Here is an 18,539-nt window from a genome sequence, read left to right as displayed (position 1 = left end):
CGCCCCGCCCCGCCGCCGGTCCGGGTCCCGCTGGGCCCCGAGAACCTGAGGGGCGTCTTGAGCAGCTTGTGTAAACAACAGGGTGTTTCCTTGTATGCCTGTATTGACCTTCCCGTGGCTCAGCTGTGCCCTGGCTGCAAACCGACTGAAACTGGCGCTGCGCGAGCCACGACTGCCCGCGCCATGGGAAGGGATCCCGATATCCTCAGGCACGGCTGCAGGAGGCAGCCCCGGTGCAAGACCTCCCTCCGGTGGTCTGTCCTAGGGATGATCCCTGTGGGACGCCGGCCGTGCCCTGCCCTGCCCTCGGGGCAGCTTTCTGGGAAGATCCCCATGCCACACTTTAAAGCAGGCTGCTCTGGGGTTTGTATCTGGCCAGACCTTTCTTTGGTGGCTGGAGTGGACATATCCTGACAAGTTCTCCTATCATGTACAAATACAAACCTTTCTCCTTGTTGCTGTCCATTGGCTTATTCTGTTTTGGTTTTTTTGTTTGGTTTTTTTTTTTTTTGGTCCATGTCACCTGGCTCCTGGAGATTATTTCTTACATAATGCAGAGATTTTCTAGAGGTCAAATATCTCATAAAGTGCTTCATGGACAACATTGTTCCCAGCTTTAGGCCAGGAAGGACCAAAGAGACATCCTGGGTTTGCTTATCAGTTTGGGAGCAGGGTGAGGGGAACAGTACAGATATCCCAAGTCCCTGGCTAGTGCTTTGGTGCTGGCCACAGTCCTTGGCCCTGCAGTGTGCTCCACCTCTGCCATCCCAGTGTTATGGTCCAGATTCCCAGTGGCTGTGAACCGGGTTCATTCTGCTGCACCCAGTGGAGCCAGCCCCATTTACATCCTGGCAGATCTTGCTTTTTCTCCCTGGAGAAACACAGTGGGAATATGTTTTCCAGGGCCGCTTCAGGAAGAGGAGCTGTAACGCTGCAGTATAACGTGGTGGGTGCTCTCAGAAGCACTCAGAACCAGGAAAAAGCTCAAATCCCCTCTGTTCCTGTGTAATATTTCTGTGTTTGGGGTTTCTTTGATGAATGTTACAGCAAGTCTTCCGGCAGGCTGCACATCCCTCTGTTCTGGATGTGCACACTTTTTCGAGAGTTGGCTTCTCATTGGAATTCACACAGGCAAAGCCCTTGTGAAAGAAAATCCCTTTAAAATGTTGTTTATTGCTTATTCTCCAGGGAGCCGCTTGCCTGCCAGTAGAGGCCGTGCTGATTTCAGGCGAGTGGAAAGGCGGAAGCAAACACGGATGGGCCATGATTCATCCCCAGGCTGGGCTGTTTTTAGCCGGTTTCAATTACTCGGGAGCTGCCAGGCATTGTTCTGGGAGCTGAATAGCACCCGGCTGCGGGCTCGGCCCCGGCAGGAAAGGTCCGCGTCCTGTTCCGCCCCCGATCAAACAAGTGCCAGGATGTCTGCGGGAACAGCCAAAGCGCCGACAAATCTTTCCCCTCCGCTTGGGCTTGGGCTGCCGTGGGTGTCAATAAACAAGGGGGGAATCAACTGGTGATCTAAAGGAGAGACTATTTAAGAAATTCAGGGGGAAAATAACGATTTTCTTCTGCTGGCATCTGGCCCTCTTTGTTAGGAACTTTGCTGAAGACAAACTGGCCTATTTGATCTATAATACAGGGTCAACCCAGCCAAACTCCCACCCGAAGTCACCCAAGGCTGGCAAAGATTAACAAGGATATTTTCTTGCTGATTTGAGACCTCAGGATTCTTTCGAACGTGTTCTTTTCCCAGCAAAAATTATTTCTCTGCACCTGTGGATGTGACAATTCAGCAGTAATCTCTATATCTATGACATGAAGTAGAGCTTCCTTATGATGATCAGATTTGAAAGCAGTGTATTTCTGATATATGAGAAGCTACCTTTTTGGTGGGACTATCCATGGTTTTTGTACAGAACTGGATCCATCATGAACACCAGCTGTATGTATTCAGTTTAATATGCCCCTAACTGCAGTGACCTGCAGTTATCCAGAGTCTTTGGCACATCAGTTTATTTGTTTCTACCCTGAATGGTTTCACGATACAAGCCAGACAGCCAGCTCTCTGGGATGAAACCTGAAGCCTGGAGGTGCACCATATGTTCTTGCATAGCATCTGAACTATCTTCAGCATCAAATTTCAGTCTCGCAATGCAAATGTTTGGGATGGATGAGACGTCAGCAAATGCAGGACTTGGACCTAACCTATTTGTTCCCAGAGCATTGATAACAATATTAATTAGTCTTTGTACAAACTGCTTGGGATGCTGTTTGCTCTGCCTAACCTTTCTCTGAAAGGCGTTTGCAGGTGTTTGTCCGTCTCTTCTCAAGGCTAACAACTCTTTTCCTTTCCCCAGAGGTCAGGATTGCCACATCTTGGACCATTCTCTTTGTTCTCATCTTGATTCTCATTCTTTGGGCCACATTTCTTTGAAACTCAACACTGATCCAAAGCTCCAGCATGGGCTTGGCTGTACTTAGGCAGAACCGGTGTGGTAGTCCAGGCTGTGATCCTGCTTACACACCCTGGAACAGGATCTGCCTTGTTCACAGCACAGGAGTCCTGCTTCTGACTGCTCATAACTTCCTGATCCTGCTCCTTAACCTACAGTTTCCCACCAGTATTAGTGCAGGTAATTACTCTTATCTAGATTAATTCTTTCCAGTCTCTGTTTCCCAGACTGTCAGTTTTTCTGGTGTTGCTGTGAATTTCAGCCCTACACTTTTCCATTTTCCCAGGCCTTCTTCTCCAGCTAAGACCTGCAGATTTTCTCTGTTCTGACATTTGAAGTCACTAATCAGCTACTTATGGTCCTGGAACTACAGCAGGCTCCCGAGGAATCCAGTCATTCATCTGGACAGCTGCTCTGGTAATGCCTAAATAAGCAGGTTCAGGCACAACCACATTGCTTTCGCTTCTTTATAAAGCCATGGGAAGACTTGCCTGAAGCCTGCACAGTTCCCATCACTCCTCTAGATCATCACTGCACTAACTGAATACTTCCTAAAAAAGGTAGCTGGTGCTTTTTCTTCCTGATTTTGGAGAAGCACCCGAAATTACGACCTAAGCACACCCATGGCAGCTGACAAAGGAAACATGTAAAGCAGGATTAAGGAAGAACAGAGGGAAGACTAGAGTGACAAGTATTTTAGCGTCAGCAGAGAAGTGTGGAGTTGGGTGCGTTGTCCAGTGCTAGCAGCTGCGCAATTTGAGTCGTTTTACCACTTGTTTGCCAGTTGGACCGAGTGGTAGGATTTAGCCCAAGGAAAAGGTCAAACAGAAATTGCACTTCTCCTTTCTGGCCACACGATGTGCCCATCACACCACGAACAGCCTGGCCAGCCCGCCAGCAATAACAGATGTAGCCACAAAGGTGGGGTTCCAGGCGTTTGTATTCCCTCACAGCACCGCCTTACCTCTACCCAGGCCCTCTAAAACACTCACACAGCTGCAGACCAGGGCCAGGCGCCGTGGAGCAGAGGGGGGTGATCGGGATGGAGTTGGTGTGGTCCAGATGCTTTGCCTTTGAGGGAGGTGACAAGTTGCTGTGAAAGAAATAGGAGCCAAGTGGTCAAGAGGTAGTGGCAGCTTTTCATCTGTGTGAATTATAACAGATAGCGAATAATTGGAATTAAGTTTTCTTATTAAATGTGAGATTTTACTTCTGCTCTCGGTGGGGAAATGTGAGTGACTTCTTTTTCATTCCAGTTGCTGGGGTGTCTTGGCCCTTTGAGCAGAACCAAGAAGCTCTTCAAAACCAGAGCTGGGATCTGCAGGAACCAGTCGTCAGCACAGAGATTTGTAACAGAAATACTGGGATTGGTACAAATTAAAATCTGTTTATGTAAGTGCCAGAAGAAACAGCAGAGCTGGGGGGAGGTAAGAACGGCTTGAATTTATAACAAATGACACCAGAAGAGAATTTGGGACTGATAATTTGAGCCATTGCACACACACTTCACTTGATGGAGAGCCTCCTCTCTGACAGCAGGAGGATGGCAACGCATCACATCTGCCAATCCCCTCCCTTGCAGCCAGGCAGGAAGAGAGACTGCAGCACAGGATCATCACAGAACAACTATTGATTGTTAAACAACTGCCCCAAAACTGGGAGGTTGAGTGAAGAATTCACAGGCATCATCCCTTGTGGTTATGTTGCACACAAGTGATTGGGGCTGGACTGAACTTGTTGCTTGAGAGTGAATGAAATCTGTAGTGCAGGTGGCTAAAATGAGCTTAAAATGTAAATAAATACCATATTCCCCTTCTGTAATATCCCCTACAATGATTCACTGATACTTCAATGCTCATAATGGGGACATAGCAGAGATCTGACTTTCAACAAACCTACAGGTTTTAAAGGTGACCAGGTAGTGCAGCTGTACCACACAACCTGTGTGAATCAAACCATTCATTATGGGGCAGAACAAATGGTATTGTCTTCTGTTTAACTCACGAAGCACTTCCCTATAATTCTATGTACTTTAATCAGACAAACTGGGGATTAAAAAAAAGGACTAATCTGCTCATTGGCCATAATTAGATTTCCTCTGCAAATATTAAGTTAGAACAATAGCAGTGGCTTTGGTAATAAATTTACTTTTAAATGCTTTTCTTCATGTGAATGAGAGAAATGTGTGTTGCCTGTCTAGAGCTTCTTAGAGGAAAGAAGTGAGGAGCATTTCCCCAAAAAGACTTTTTTCTCTTAAAAAAAAAAAGAAATTAAGAAATTGGAAAGCAGGTGGCCAGATTTATATGTGGTGGTAGAAAACCAGAATAAAATCATTAAACTTTAATTCGAACTTATCCAACTTTTATCTCTTGTTGAAACATCATAGGAAACTTTATTTCTTTATCCATAATAATACCTAACAAGTGCTAATAATGTCTGGCTGGAGGCAGCTGGGACTCAGTTTAAGGCTTAGGTCAGTTCTCATTAAAGACAAGCAATCATTCCACCTTTTCCATGGGTCTCATAAAACTTCATGGGTTTCAAATGGCAAGTCACTATGACTCTGACAACCACCTGAGAAGACTTCAGAAAACCTGTATGCAAAGCTGACATGTGAATGGCTCCAGGCTCTGGTCCCAGAGGACATCTCCTTGCTCTAGCATTCCTCCAGATATCTCCTCAGGGGTTCAGCCAAAGACACAACCATGGGGTCAGAAAAGCTTTTGGGAAACCACCACATTGATGGTTTTGTAAGATTCACATACCAGGGCATAACACCAGCCATAATTTGTAAGTCATATATGAGCAGGTCCTTCAAATTATGCTTCTTGCTTTTGATGCTTGCAATTCTTGCAAATTTTGCCCCCTTGTTTATTTGTTCTGGGAGTTTAATGCTCACAACTAACCGACCTACACTTACAAAGTAGATGTTTTTCCCTGGATTTGTGATGTTATGTGTGTGCATCTCAGGACAGAATCCACCCTTTGGAGATATATAAGCTTTTCATGGAAAAGCTGTATCAAACCCACTTAGATGGCAAACCCAAGCCCTCAGTTCTGAGACCAGCACACTGCTTGGATGGACTGTGTAGCAAATCTAAAATGACCCTAAACTTACCAGCCCAGCTGCCTACTGAAAAGCATTTCCGAATGATTACTCCCACTCCTCAATCCTTCTCCAAGGAACCAAGTCAGCTGGCTTGGAAGAAGGGCAACAGGTGTGTCTGTCAGCCCTTCTACCCCACCACTGCATAACTACTAGTCCAGGCTCTCCCAAAGCCCCTTCAGAGCCCAGTACCTGTGCAGAGGGCTTGGAGAAATGCTGGCAGGGAAAGGGTTAAATGCTGGCAATCAGTGACACCAGCATGCCAACAAAGGGCACAGTCTGGGAAAGTGGAACCAAACACCAAGGTGCACAATTCTCATCCAGGGGCATTTCCAAAGGAGTCTTTGCTCAGGTGACAGAGCCTAAGAGCCTGGTCCAGCAGGATGTCACACTGCCTGTGCAAGGCTGATCCAAATAAAAGGCCAGGACTTCTCCAAAGAAAGATGGAAACCTGAATTCTGTTTGGGGTGGGTTTTTATTTCAGATTGAGAAGCTACACAAAGAGAGAACAAATATACATTTCCATGAGAGAAGGGAAAAAGAGAGTATCCCATTGTGTCACCCTCCTAAATACAACAAACCATCCCAACCTGAGCCACAGGACTGGTTGCTCCCCAGGTAGGCAGGGAGTTCTTACACAACAAACATCTGTAACATCTGCCCCAGGGTCACACACGCCCATACACAGCAGTATGGTCTTTTTTTTTGCATATGTACACGTACCATCTGTTCTGGGTAGACAATGGAAAGGCTGATATGGAGTCACAAGGATGAAACCCACAGCTTTAAAAGAGGAACAGCTACAGATATTCATAAGGATCAACACACCCACATGGCACAAACTCTTCCTCAATGGAGTGGTTACTCTTAAGCACAAGGTTTTAACCTGAAGGCAGGTACGTTTGTATCAGTGATACTGGATTGTATTGGAGTGGATGGCAGTGAATTTCAGAGTTCATCTTTTTATTAAAGTAATTAATCAAATGGTTTAGCATATAAAAATACAATAATCCTCCCTCCTAATTAGAGCAATATGTGTTCAGGTAGAAATAAAAGCACACACACACGTACACACCTCAGGATTGCTGTCACAGAGCTCACAGGATAAAGAAAAGAAAACAACTTTCCTTGTCTCACACCAGGACATCACATTCTCCCTCCTGTCTCCAGGAATAATGGAGTCTTTCAGCTTTGGTGCATAGTTATATTTGAAAGCCAAACAGCAACTTGGAATTTGTCCTGAAGGGAACCAGGACAAGGCACCTTTAAGGATAATAAGGCAGAAGGGGACTCCTCATGTTCAGGGGTGTTCCTGCTATCCCTGCATCTGAGGGATTAATCAAAATATAATCAATATCTTCACCCTCACAAAGTGTGAGTGAGTCAGTCTCAGTTTGCTGTAACCAGAAGCAGTTCAGGAGCAGAGGTCTGCTCAGCTATTTGTGGTTCTGTGCATGGTCTCCATCCCATACAGCACAACCTTATAAGAGTGCAGCCAGGATAGTAACTTAGGAAGTTTAAGTAAGATTGTGTTCTTAAAAGAATGGAATGCTCATGGATGGCAAACACATCACCTCCACAGTGGCCTTCAGGGAAGACACGTCAACAGAGCATCTGTTGTGGAGCGGAGCAGGGAGGCAGCAAGGGCTGGGCCACCTTGGTTACAGTTATTTGACCAATTAAGTGTAAAAAGTCATTAAGGTATTGCCTTAATGAAGCAGGGTTTGTTCAGTCCAGACGCTCTCCAAAGCTGAAACCATGTCTTCGTCCCCTCCTAACAGGATGTGAAACAGTCCATGTCCTCACATGGGGCCAGAATATCTTTGAGTTTGATCTATCCTATACTATAGGAGCCTAATCCTGCTGGGATCTGGGCAGACTCCAAGGAACACAACAGACACTGCAGGAGGGATAGAGAGAAGGCAAACTGAACAAAACATGAGGAAATTTCCTTCTGCATCAACACTGACCACTAGGAAAACACTTTTTTCTTATTAGAGGCACCACATCATAAGAATACTCTGAGCATGTAAAATGCCTCTAGTTACCGTAAAGAAGTTCTAAAAACACTGCTTTACTGCTGCTTTGCTGATCAGGATCATCTTAAAAGGCCCAGACCAATCCCCTATGCTGTAAGGAGATATCTCCATCAGAAATCCAGAAGCCATGGAAAGCTCAGGAAATTACATCAATGCACACCAGTTAAGGCCCTGGCCTGTCCTTTTTGTGGCATTCCTTCTGGACCTTAGAAAAGCTACAATCCAAATCAGTTAATATCTGGAGTAGTTTTTATGGTTAAGCACAATTCTTTCTGTGGGAATGTAATCTGGGGGATTCAGACATGTGTAAACAGTTCCTTGAGAGAAGAGTTCCCTTAGTAATTTCCTTCTGCAACACGCAACTGCAATTAAGTTGCACACACATGCCATATGCAGTTTAGTTTCAATTGCTAAATACATGCTTGGCAAGGAAGAGCATTACTTTCTCTGTGTTGTTTTACCAGAAGGAGCAAGTGAAAGCTATCCTAAGGAACATCTAATACCGAATTTCATGGTCTCTCTGGCTTAAAACCACGCCGTTAACTTTGCATTGCAACAGAGTTAGCTCAAAAATAATTTCCTCATGCTGGTTCCTGTTGGTAGCCCCGCTTGCCTTGCAAGCAGCACCTGTGGCCTTGGGAGACAAGTATAAGTGTTTCTTGAGCAGGATTTTACATAAGAGCTATTGGCCTGCTGAAATGTCCACAGTCCTCACCTGCTGGCGCCGAGATCTGAGGTTAAATCCAAATGAGGTTTCGTAACTGTTAAGGATGATGCAGCTGCTGACACTGAGATATAATTTGATAAGTAACCACACTGTGAACTCTTGAATCAAAGAGATTTTCTTTTTCTTCTTCTATTAAAAACTGTACAGAATCAAATATATCTCTAAACCCTTAGGTGTGGATTTTTTTAAGGAGGTGATAGTTGCTAGCTAACAATGAACCTGGCTTCAGGACTCAGGGTCTGCTCCTAGCCTGCTTGGCAACTCTTCATGTGACTCAAGAGAGAGTTTTTTCACCTTTTTCTGTATTCATTCACTTGGGCAGCTGTGAACTGATGCCTGCTGGTCACAAATGTCTGTAAAGACCCTATGCAGAGAATGAATTCTGTGTTAACATTAACTTCCCAAGACAGTGCTCAGATGTGAAGACCTACAGGAGCCAAATAAGGCTCTTGATCACTTATTGTCAGAGTTAAAATATTCAGGGACAACTGTCTCAATGTATCGCCCAAAGCCTGGAGAAAGTTTTAGATCATTTGTCAAACCCTTTTTCCTCCAGCCAGAAACTGAAGCAGCAAGTGAACATGGCTTTCATCAATATGCTCCCATAGATAACAAGTTGGTCTTTGTCCTCGGAGAATAATGGTCTCCATGCATTTATCTGCGGAGTATTTGTCCCAGCTACCCTGCAGGGAGGAATGTGGGTCAATCCCTGATCCAGAACTGTACTGCTATTCCTCTGGTCATGGCCAGCAGCCAGGAGCAGCTTATCAGAGCTCCACGCTGGCCCTCTGCATGCTGCCTTGTTGCTCAGTGAAGATGCATTTCAGAAACTTCAGCACTCCTGCCTCTCCCCGCAAATCCTGCCCGAGGAGCAGGCAGGGATTTGCATTGTCTCTGCCACGTGCCAGCCAGATAAATGCCTGCAGCCTTTTTGATCCTATCTATATCAAAATGCCAAGGAAAAGATGCTCCTTTATCCTCTTGCTTACCCTGTTTTCTGTGACGGTGCCCCTGCAGCCTTCCAGCTCTTCCTTCTTTTTCTCTACCTTTGTCACCCACACTGACAAGACAACTTTGAGTTTGAGTTGAAAAACTCCTTCTCCCCCTGAAACTAGTCAGGAACTAAGCTGTCAAGGCTTCCAGTTTAGACGTTGAATCCATGGTGATGTCTGTTAATTTACCTGAGCCTAAGCTTTCATGGCATGTCAGGTGGAGCTGGAAGGAGGCAGACAGAACAGGGCACTGTGTCGTCCTTGACTAAGTCACATCCCTTTTCTGAACTGCAGCTCACAGTGACACCAGCTCCCCGCTCCCCCCAAATTAGCCCAGCAAATGCATCCACCTGATCTCCTTTCCATCAGTCATTCCTCCCCTAGCACAATGCAACTCTGCATACTTTCATTATTTGATTCCTTTCATATTTTTGAAAAGTTCATTATTCCTCAAGATTTACTGGTCTGTGTCTTAAGAGTGCTTTCCAAACATTGCAACTCACTGTCTTCCACACTACTGCCTGTGCAAGACACGTAAATATCTGTAAACCTAATTTACAGAAAAGGAAGCACTGGTATAGGACTTACACAACCTGCCTAATTCTGTGCTGTTCATCTGTCACTGGATCAGTCATTACAGGCAGCTCTGTGATTATGAACTGCCAAGGCTCTGGTAAAATCAGTGAAGATGTGACAATTTTCCTTTGGTGAGAGTTTATCTTTTGGTCTTTTGACTTGGTACCTGAGGCCCACTGCTCACTGCCTATGGGAGGGTCAGGATGAAAAATTATCATTTCCAACAGGATGATGCTTTACAGTGGCTGCAGAAAGGCACTGTGTTAGCAGAGGACCAGAGTGAAGATTTAGCCCAGATTCTTGACCAACACTGCAAATCTTTGCAGAAGAGGTGGTGGTTTTGTCCCTTTTGCAAGCTCTTGCGGACACAACCTACAACATATGGCTGGGTGGTCAGTCACAGAGATGACAGGGGCTTTGACTTGACTGAAAGAGGAATTGCCTAAACACCTCAGATTTCCCTATTCTTGCTGCAAAATAAGGAGGAACCACACGAGAGTAAGAATGGTGGCACTGGGTCATGTCCATCTCTGGCACCGGCCACAGCAAATGCCCAGGGAAGAGCATGGGAACAGAGCAAGCACCATGAAACCTTCCTGCCCCTCATACCATCCTCCCAGTCTCTCACCACCTCCAGCTCAGGGCATTGCCTCCTCAGGGCTGCCCAGAGAAGACAAAGCAGAGATTGTTTCACCAACTGATGTGGTACTTTGGCTGGCTGCACATCTCTGTTATGTCTGAAGGACACAGTCCTGTTTGTCACATCCCTGCAGGGGAAGCCCTGGGATTGGCTCTAGTCTGTTCTCCACACAAAAACCATCCTGACTGAAAGAGACATCCCCAGAAGGGTTTAAAGCCCTTTGCAATTACCAAGACTCAGCTGAAGCTCAGTTCTTAGGAATACAGGATCTTTACTGAAAATATCCTAAAAGCAGTCGAGTCCTGGCACCCTCCACTGCTCACTACAGCTTTTCAGGCATCTACAGCTGCATCTCACAGCACAGAACAAGCATCTTTCTCTGTGTGAGAGACAGATACTGCTCTGCACTCTCAGCAACTCTAAATTACCAAGGCTCACAAACTTCTGCTGAGTTCAGGACAGGAGCAAAGCAGAATGCAAACTGGAGCCCTCAAAACTCTGTCCACTCTCCCATTTATTCCTAAGCCACTGAAACATAAAAAGAACATAGGGTATTCCAGGAAACAGGATGAGATCAGGCAGTGACAGATAAAGCATGGAGTGAAAAGTCAATCCTAGAGAAAAAATAAAAGGTGGTGAAAAATGGTCAAAGAAACTTCACCGAAAAAGGTAAAAGTGGAAGAATAAATGACATCAGAGACAAAGTGGGATTGCATATGCCAAAGGCTTATGCAGTATTTCATAGAATCACAGAATCCACTGAGTTGGAAGGGACCCATGAGGATCATCGAGTCCAACTCCTGGCCTTGCACAGGACACCCCAAGAACCACACCATGTAATTTCTATATCTTTCTCTCAAAAAGCAATTCCTGTACTAGAGGGTAGGACACGAGCTGAGGAGAGAACTTGTACCTTCCAGAAAAAAACCCAAAACAACAAAAAACCCAACCTAAAATCAAACAGAAAAATAGTGTTTTCTAGATGGAATTTATTTCCTCTTAGGAGAAAAAAAAAAGCAAATGACTAAAGGTTTCCAATTTACAGTTATGTCAGGAGAACAGAAATAAATGTCCAGTCAAGAGACATTGGAGTTAAGTACCACACTGGCACCAGATTTGTGGAGTGCCTGGGTGAAAGCAGAGCAGAGCAGGTACCCCTGGCTGCACATGCAAGGCTCCTGAGCACCTTCTCAGCTCACAGCCTCCTGGAACAGGAAGCTCCCAGTGTAACACATTACACTGCAGATCAAGAACAGCATCTAAAATGCACATCCCTCAACAGCCCTTTTATTTTTCTCCCAGTGGCCTTACCTGAGGACTCTGACCACTTAAAGCAAATGGCAAGTCTTCTGTCTTACCAGGCTTTCCACCAGGATCCACATCGTTACGGTGGCAGTTGTTGGAATGTGTCACATTTTTTACAGTCTGAGAGAGGGCAATACTGGATCTCTCATATTCCAGAAAATAATCCAGGTAGAGAGTTCTAGAATGCATCATAGCTATCGCAAGGAATGGGTACATCACAGAAAACCAAGAAATGTAAATTCTGACATAAATGATAAAAAAATGACCAAGAAGATGTTCTGACAAGCAGTAGTTACCCAGCACTCCTGCTTCCATAGCTGCCTCTTGTTCTGCAAACAACAAAAGAACTGGCACCTTTTTAAGTCTAAAGTAGGGCTTCTGTAAGACTACAGATTTTTGGCAGGTTAAGAGCTGAATACTCATGGTTTATATGAATCCTATGATATCTGTTTCCAAGAGAAGGAATGTCAGATTTCCTTGATTAAAATCCTGCTGTGAGAATGAGTTGACCTCCTTAAATCCAACTGCTCCAACAAGCTTTACATGGGACTAGACATTCATATTGATGCAAAACATGGCAATCCACTAGTGGGGAGTGGGAGAGGTGTTCAGCGAAGACTCTGAGCTTCTGCATTGCTATTGGAAAATACTAATACTGGGCTATTTGCTTTAATTCTCCATTTCCTGGGATCCCCTGTCAGGAACAATGTGCTACAGTCTATGGCACGCTGCTACAAGGGTGAGGCACGCTCCAGCTGCAGGACCGTAGGGAAGAAGGATCATATGGCAAACCCAAAGTGCTGCCTGCAAGGAAGCCCAACCTTTGGGTTTGCCCAGGTCAGTACTTTCACCTGTGGGCAACAACAGCTTCAGGGTGAAAAAAAATTAAAATGGAGATGTTTTCTACTCTGAAATGGTGTTGTGATGCTTCATGAATTGTCATTTTAGTGCTGCCCTCATGTCCTGATCCTAGCTGCATGTGTCATGGTGAGGGAGAGCATCACAAAACCACAGAATGTTAAGGGGTTGGAAAGGACCTTAAAGATCATTCAGTCCCAACCCCCCGGACATGTGCAGCGACACCTCCCACTAGACCAGGTTACTCAAGACCTTACTCAGCACTGCTTTGAACACTGTCAGGGCTGGGCATCCACAACTTCCCTGGGCAACCTGTTCCAGTATCTCACCAAATTTCCCCTCTTTCAGTTTGTACCCATTGGTCCTTCTCCTACCACTACAGTTCCTGAAAGAGAGTCCCTCTCTGCCTTCCCTGCAGGCCCCCTTCAGATACTGGAAGACTGCAATGCAACCTTCTCTTCTCTGGGCTGAACAGCCCCAACTTTGTCAGCCTGTCTTCACAGGGGATGTGCTCCCATCCTCTTCGTGGCCCTCCTCTGGACTTGCTCCAACAGTCCCATGTCCTCCTTATGTTGGGAACACCAGACCTGTAACGCAGTATTCCAGGGGGTCTCACAAAAGCACAGGAGCTAAATGTCTGATGGGGGATAAAACACAACTACAGAACTGTGTTGGTTTAACACAGCCTGGTTTTTGGTGGGGGTGGGAGAAAAGCTGCTCGAAACTTTTATGTCCGGCACAGAGCCAATCGCTGAAGGCTCTGACAATGGGCAGGTTACTAGCCCGATTAGACAAGTTGGTAACACCTCTGTGATGAGATATTTACGAAAGGAAAAACCACGGGATGTTCTCTTTTCTTCTCCTGAGGGGTGGTGAGGCAGCCACCAGGGCCCATCCCGGCAGGGGCCGCCAGGGGCTGCGTGGCCAGGGCCTTCCTGAGGCCAGAACCGTGCGGCCAGGGCCCTCCCAAGGCCAGAGCTGCACACACAGGGCCGGCAAGGACCACACGGCCGGGGCGGCTGGGACCATGTGGCCAGCAGCGAGAGACATGGAGAGCAATTCCCCAGTGTGGAGCCTGGACAAGATCAACCTCTCAACTCCAACTTACAGGCACCAAGTTTCTTCCAAGTCAGAGAAACAGGAAAAGTGAGGACACATGAGGAAAACCAACATGGCGGCACTGAGGTCAGTGGAAAAAAAGGAGAGGGAGCAGGTGCTCCAAACGCCAGAGCTGAGACTCCTGCAAACTGTGGTCAGCACCATAATACAACAAACTGTTTCCCTATAATTCATGAGGTGCCTGGGGGGGTGCACAGATCCACATGCAGCCCATGAAGAAGAGTATGGATACTGAAAAGCTATACTCTAGTGAGGAACTCAAACAGAGAGAGATGTCCCTGGCTTCCAGAGATAGAAGAGAGCCTTCACTTCCAGACTAGAACAGCTCATCCTTAAAAGACTAAACCCCATGAACTAAAATGACCCACACTAGGCAGTTGTGGGAAGACTGCTTGGCCCGTGGGAGGGACTCACGTTGCAGCAGGCTCAGGTGGGACTGCTGCTTGTGAAAGTTAAAACCATGCTAGAAAAGTTTGCAGAGAACTGTCTCCTGTGGGAAGGACCCCATGGCACAGCAGAAGAAACTCTTCCTTAAGTGTACTGTAGAAAAATTCTTAAGAAGTGAAATACTGACCAAAACCCCATGTTTTGTTTCCTTGCTCGGTCAGTGGAAAGAGGGAGGGACTGGGAAAGAAAGGTGTTCTGAAGGTTGCTTTGGTTCTCATTACTCTTTTTACTTTTAATTCTGTTAATAATAAATCTTCTTTATAACTGTTTAAGTTTTGAACTTGTTTATCCTTAAAGTGTTTTTTATCAATAATCCTTAACTCATGAAAATGAAGTTTTCAATTCCCCCTCCTCTGCTCAGCTACAGCAGAGGAAAATAAGTAGATGGTTTTTTTTGTGGGTGCCTGGCACTTAGCCAGTATCAAACCGTGACAAGAACCCAGCACACAGGGGACAGTCAGGATTTTCAGCTTCCTTGAGACATCCATATACTGCTTTAAAATAAAAGTATTTGGGGTTCTGGTGCATTCAGATTTTTCAGAGACACTTAGACTTAAAAGTGTGCTTTTGGTTTCCTGAGTCGAAAGGAGCCAGGATGATTCTAACAGGAAGAAATGCAAAGTTGATCTGCTGGGCAAAACACATCTCTACAGAATTGTGTTTGTCTCCTTCCATTTTGAAGATGAGCCAAGGAAAGACCAAATTTTGTGGACATGGTTATAAATCAACTTGTTTAAAAGAAACTCCACCTGCAGTTTCCCAGTGGGCTGACTAATCCTTTCCTACTTGGATTGTCTGCATGGCTCCAGTGCACAGGATTAACCAGCCAGTCATGACGCGCTCTCCCTCAGGGGTGGCCACATCTCACTCTGAGTGTCTTTCTGCAAAATTAATTGTGTCCCTTTACCAGGAGGCATGCTTTGCAAAGGAGGGCAGCTGCTGCTATGGAATTGGAGTTGCCTCTTCCTAGTGCTGGTATCTTTCCAATATAGATTCCTCTGAAGCAAGAGAGGAGAAAGAAAAAGGGAGACTTAGCATTACTTTATATCAAAGCTAAGTGTAATATATATTGCTGAATTAACAGTGTGGAAATTGACCACATGCAATCTTCTGCTGAAGTAGCTAAGGGAAAACATCAGAAGTCCAGGCAAATCCTGGCATGTGTACAGTCATAACTTTTTACCTATGAGCATCCAAAGACCCAAGATAAATCAACAGGAACTTTGCAATGAGTTTGCCAGACTTTGTTCAGGTTTGGGATGCAAATTCAGGAAGGACACTGTAAAGGCAAAAAGGAGGAGTAAGAATCCAGAAGCATTTGGCTGAGCCTCAAGCAAAGGTTACCATCTGCCATTAAAGCATTACCCTGGCCCAGCACCACCCAGAATTACTAAAAGCAAACTGTTGCCAGAAGAACATTTACAGCAGGACCAAACTCCTAGCAGGAACAGGTAGCCAGCTCCCACACAGAGATCACTGAAATACTTAGGGTTATAAACTCACCTCTTCTCTTCCCCTTTCAAGCCAAGACTCAGACTTGCCTGTCATCAGTTTCCACGTGATGTGTGTTCACAATTTTTCCTCCCCTATTCAATTTTGCTGGAAGAGGAGTATGACTAAAGTTGTTTGGATTACCCATTAAACAAACATGAGCAGGACGTGGTGTGCTAGCAGAGGATCATGTGTGTTTTCATGAAGGGAACTGACTTCTGGATTTATGGATGTTGTCACAGGCAAGCCTCTTTCAGACATACTAATGCTGGAACAGACTCAACATTTTTTTCAGCCCCAAAGGGATTACTTTAACTTTTAAAATTTGTGCTTCCTCTGGATTTTTTCCTTAACAGCTTGGTTAGAGGAAAGGAGGAAACCAATCCTTGATCCGCACGAAGATCTCCTATGTTTGGTCCCGCAGTTTGGGAGTTAGTCACCAAAAGGCAGGAAAGCTGCTATGAGCTGCAATGCAGTGGGAGAATGAAACAAGTGCCAATAAGCTATTAATTTAGGTATGAAATTAAAAAAAAAATTAAAAATAGAAAACAGCTAGTTTTAAGGACATACTTGACGTTTTTAATGGATCGGAGAACATGAGAGGAAGGGGAGTGGGAGAAAAATGTTGCTTCATATCATGGCTGTAATGGTTTGTAAGTGTTTCCAGGCTAGAAAACAAATTTAAGCAACATTTTCACCCACTCTGGAGTTTCTAGACTGCTTCTCCATTCAAACAGCAGCAAAAATAAGCTTACTAATTTTTCCCTACAATAAGCACATACTGGGTTTGTCTACCTCCCTACCTCCAACCCATCTGAGCCTTCACTAATGGAAGCCTTGTTACACCAGAAGCCTCAATCACGTACATGTACACAAGTGTGCACGTGCAACACGTATACATGTACACATATAAACTATCAAAATATTATTACAAAGCAAGTGTTCCTTCTCAACACCCCTTCTCTGCCTACCCCACCTCCCTCCCCTTCCCCAGGCCATCGTATTTCAAAACAGACTGGAAGTGAGCACTTGAAGAGCCATCCAGCCCCTGGCTTCACTGCAAATGTCTGGGTGCGTTGACAAGTCCCTGGGCCACCTCTAGGACTGGTCTTGACGAGTGGCCTCGAGTTCACAATACTGATTCCTTGGATTCAGGCTCTGCTGTGCTGGTTGTGTTGGAGACTGGGTTTTTGTGGGTTACCAAAGGTGACGTTTCCGCTTCAGACTTGCTGTTAGCAACTGCTTCTACGGTGACTTCCTTTAGCTCCTGCTCTCTGTCTTTCTTTTCCTTTTCATTCAGGTAATTAAGGATGCCCGCTCCCAGGGCATCCCCTTCCACATTCACAACTGTGGTGGTTCGGTCCCTGGTGAAGATCAGAAACAAAAACCAAAGCAGCAGGCTTTTAGTTTAAGAGTTACAACACGATAACGGGAGCTGATTCACCCCTGCTGAACTATGAACGTATCAGTGGAGATGACAAGGGAGATGTAGTTATCACAGGTGTTTTCCACAGAAGTAGCATCACTATTTCAGAACTAAAAATGTGCACCAGAGCAGGTCAGTCAAACTGTTACTATCAGCTGGTTCTGATCTCTCCGTGGGTTGCAGAAATGGTACTACTCTTTCTCAGCCATCCTGCTTTTCACAGCCCACCTCCTTCCTCTTCCCTTTCCCCAGGCCAGCATTTTTCAAATGCAAGTTCAGAGCAGGAACTTATTTTGGGCTTATCTGGAAAGTGACTCAGAGCACCCTGCTCTCTTTTTTAACTACAGTGACTTGTACCTTAATCCAAGCACTTACTTAAGGGATCCTTCCAAAAGCAGGCAGAATGACTTGTGTTCTCTGCATCTGTTGCCTGTAGCACCTGCCCTAATTTTTGGTCCTACAACACAAAACTAGTGTGCCAGGGTGTAATGGAGGAGATTTATGGGTCACAAAGAAGAACAATGTTTTCATGTGCCTTTTGAGACTTGCTAGTCATTCTGCAGCCTAACTTTAACAGAGGCTCAACTTGTAATTGTGGTCCTCTCTAGTAATTAAACAGCTGGCATTAAAGCAAGACATGGGACTCCTTCTTCCCTCCTTCCCCTTTTGTTACCACAAGGCTGAGCTCCTTGACTAGAACAGTGTTGACCACAGAGGGATGCTACATATTTTATAATGAAGGCAGCCAGCACAACACAGGCTGAGAGCAGCCCAGAGTGAAAGGAAGGGCAAGTTTATCACTCTTGCCTCCAAGCACTTGCAAGTACAAGTGTGGAATGCACAGCTACTACTGTACTTCCTTAGGAAGACAGGATAAAAAGGCCTAGCCACTGCTTTGCCTGCCTCTCCTGTCCTTTGGAGGTGGCTGATCCCCAAGAGGTTACAGTAAGAAAGAGTCTGATGACCCTAAGGAAGGAATATGATTATGCTCCACAGACACATGTTGTGAGGGAAGGGAAGGTAATACAGCTGCCACCTTCTCCAGTCTCTGAAACTCAAGGGTGTCCTCAGGCATCCTAATTTCCACATCTGCTGTAGGAATGCACCATCTATCCAGAGACGCTTGTATTTCCAAAAAGCAATGCTGAGGGATTATGTGCAGTCTAAACCATGAACTGCCCAATAGCCCACCAACTGGAAACAAATTACCTAAGTGGGATTCAGATCACTTGACCCATACTGACCTCTTCTTTCCCAGAAGATGGAAAGGAAAGGTGGTAATACTGTCTACTAAACGTGTGACTCTCAGCAGCATGTTCCAGCCATGACACTACCCGCAGCAGTGACGAGTGCCACAAAC

At 45.5% G+C, this 18,539-nt stretch overlaps 1 protein-coding gene across 1 annotated transcript in view; it reads right to left on the bottom strand.

Annotated features, from left to right (window-relative positions):
* Nucleotides 1-6,015: 6,015 nt before the first annotated feature.
* Nucleotides 6,016-18,539, bottom strand: part of SLC1A4 (solute carrier family 1 member 4) — a 35,351-nt gene continuing 22,827 nt past the window's right edge. The window contains exon 8 of the mRNA XM_042036714.1: nt 6,016-17,117. Coding sequence (XP_041892648.1) covers nt 16,883-17,117 — 235 coding nt within the window. The 3' untranslated portion in view covers nt 6,016-16,882. The remainder of the gene's footprint in view (nt 17,118-18,539) is intronic.

The sequence above is a fragment of the Corvus kubaryi genome, unplaced genomic scaffold (assembly GCF_017639235.1).
Source record: "Corvus kubaryi isolate FWS band 111438036 unplaced genomic scaffold, C.kubaryi_AGA036_p1.0 37386, whole genome shotgun sequence".
Classification (NCBI taxonomy): Eukaryota; Metazoa; Chordata; class Aves; order Passeriformes; family Corvidae; genus Corvus; species Corvus kubaryi.
Note: the sequence above shows the minus strand (reverse complement) of the source record. Positions and strands in the feature narration are given on the sequence as shown.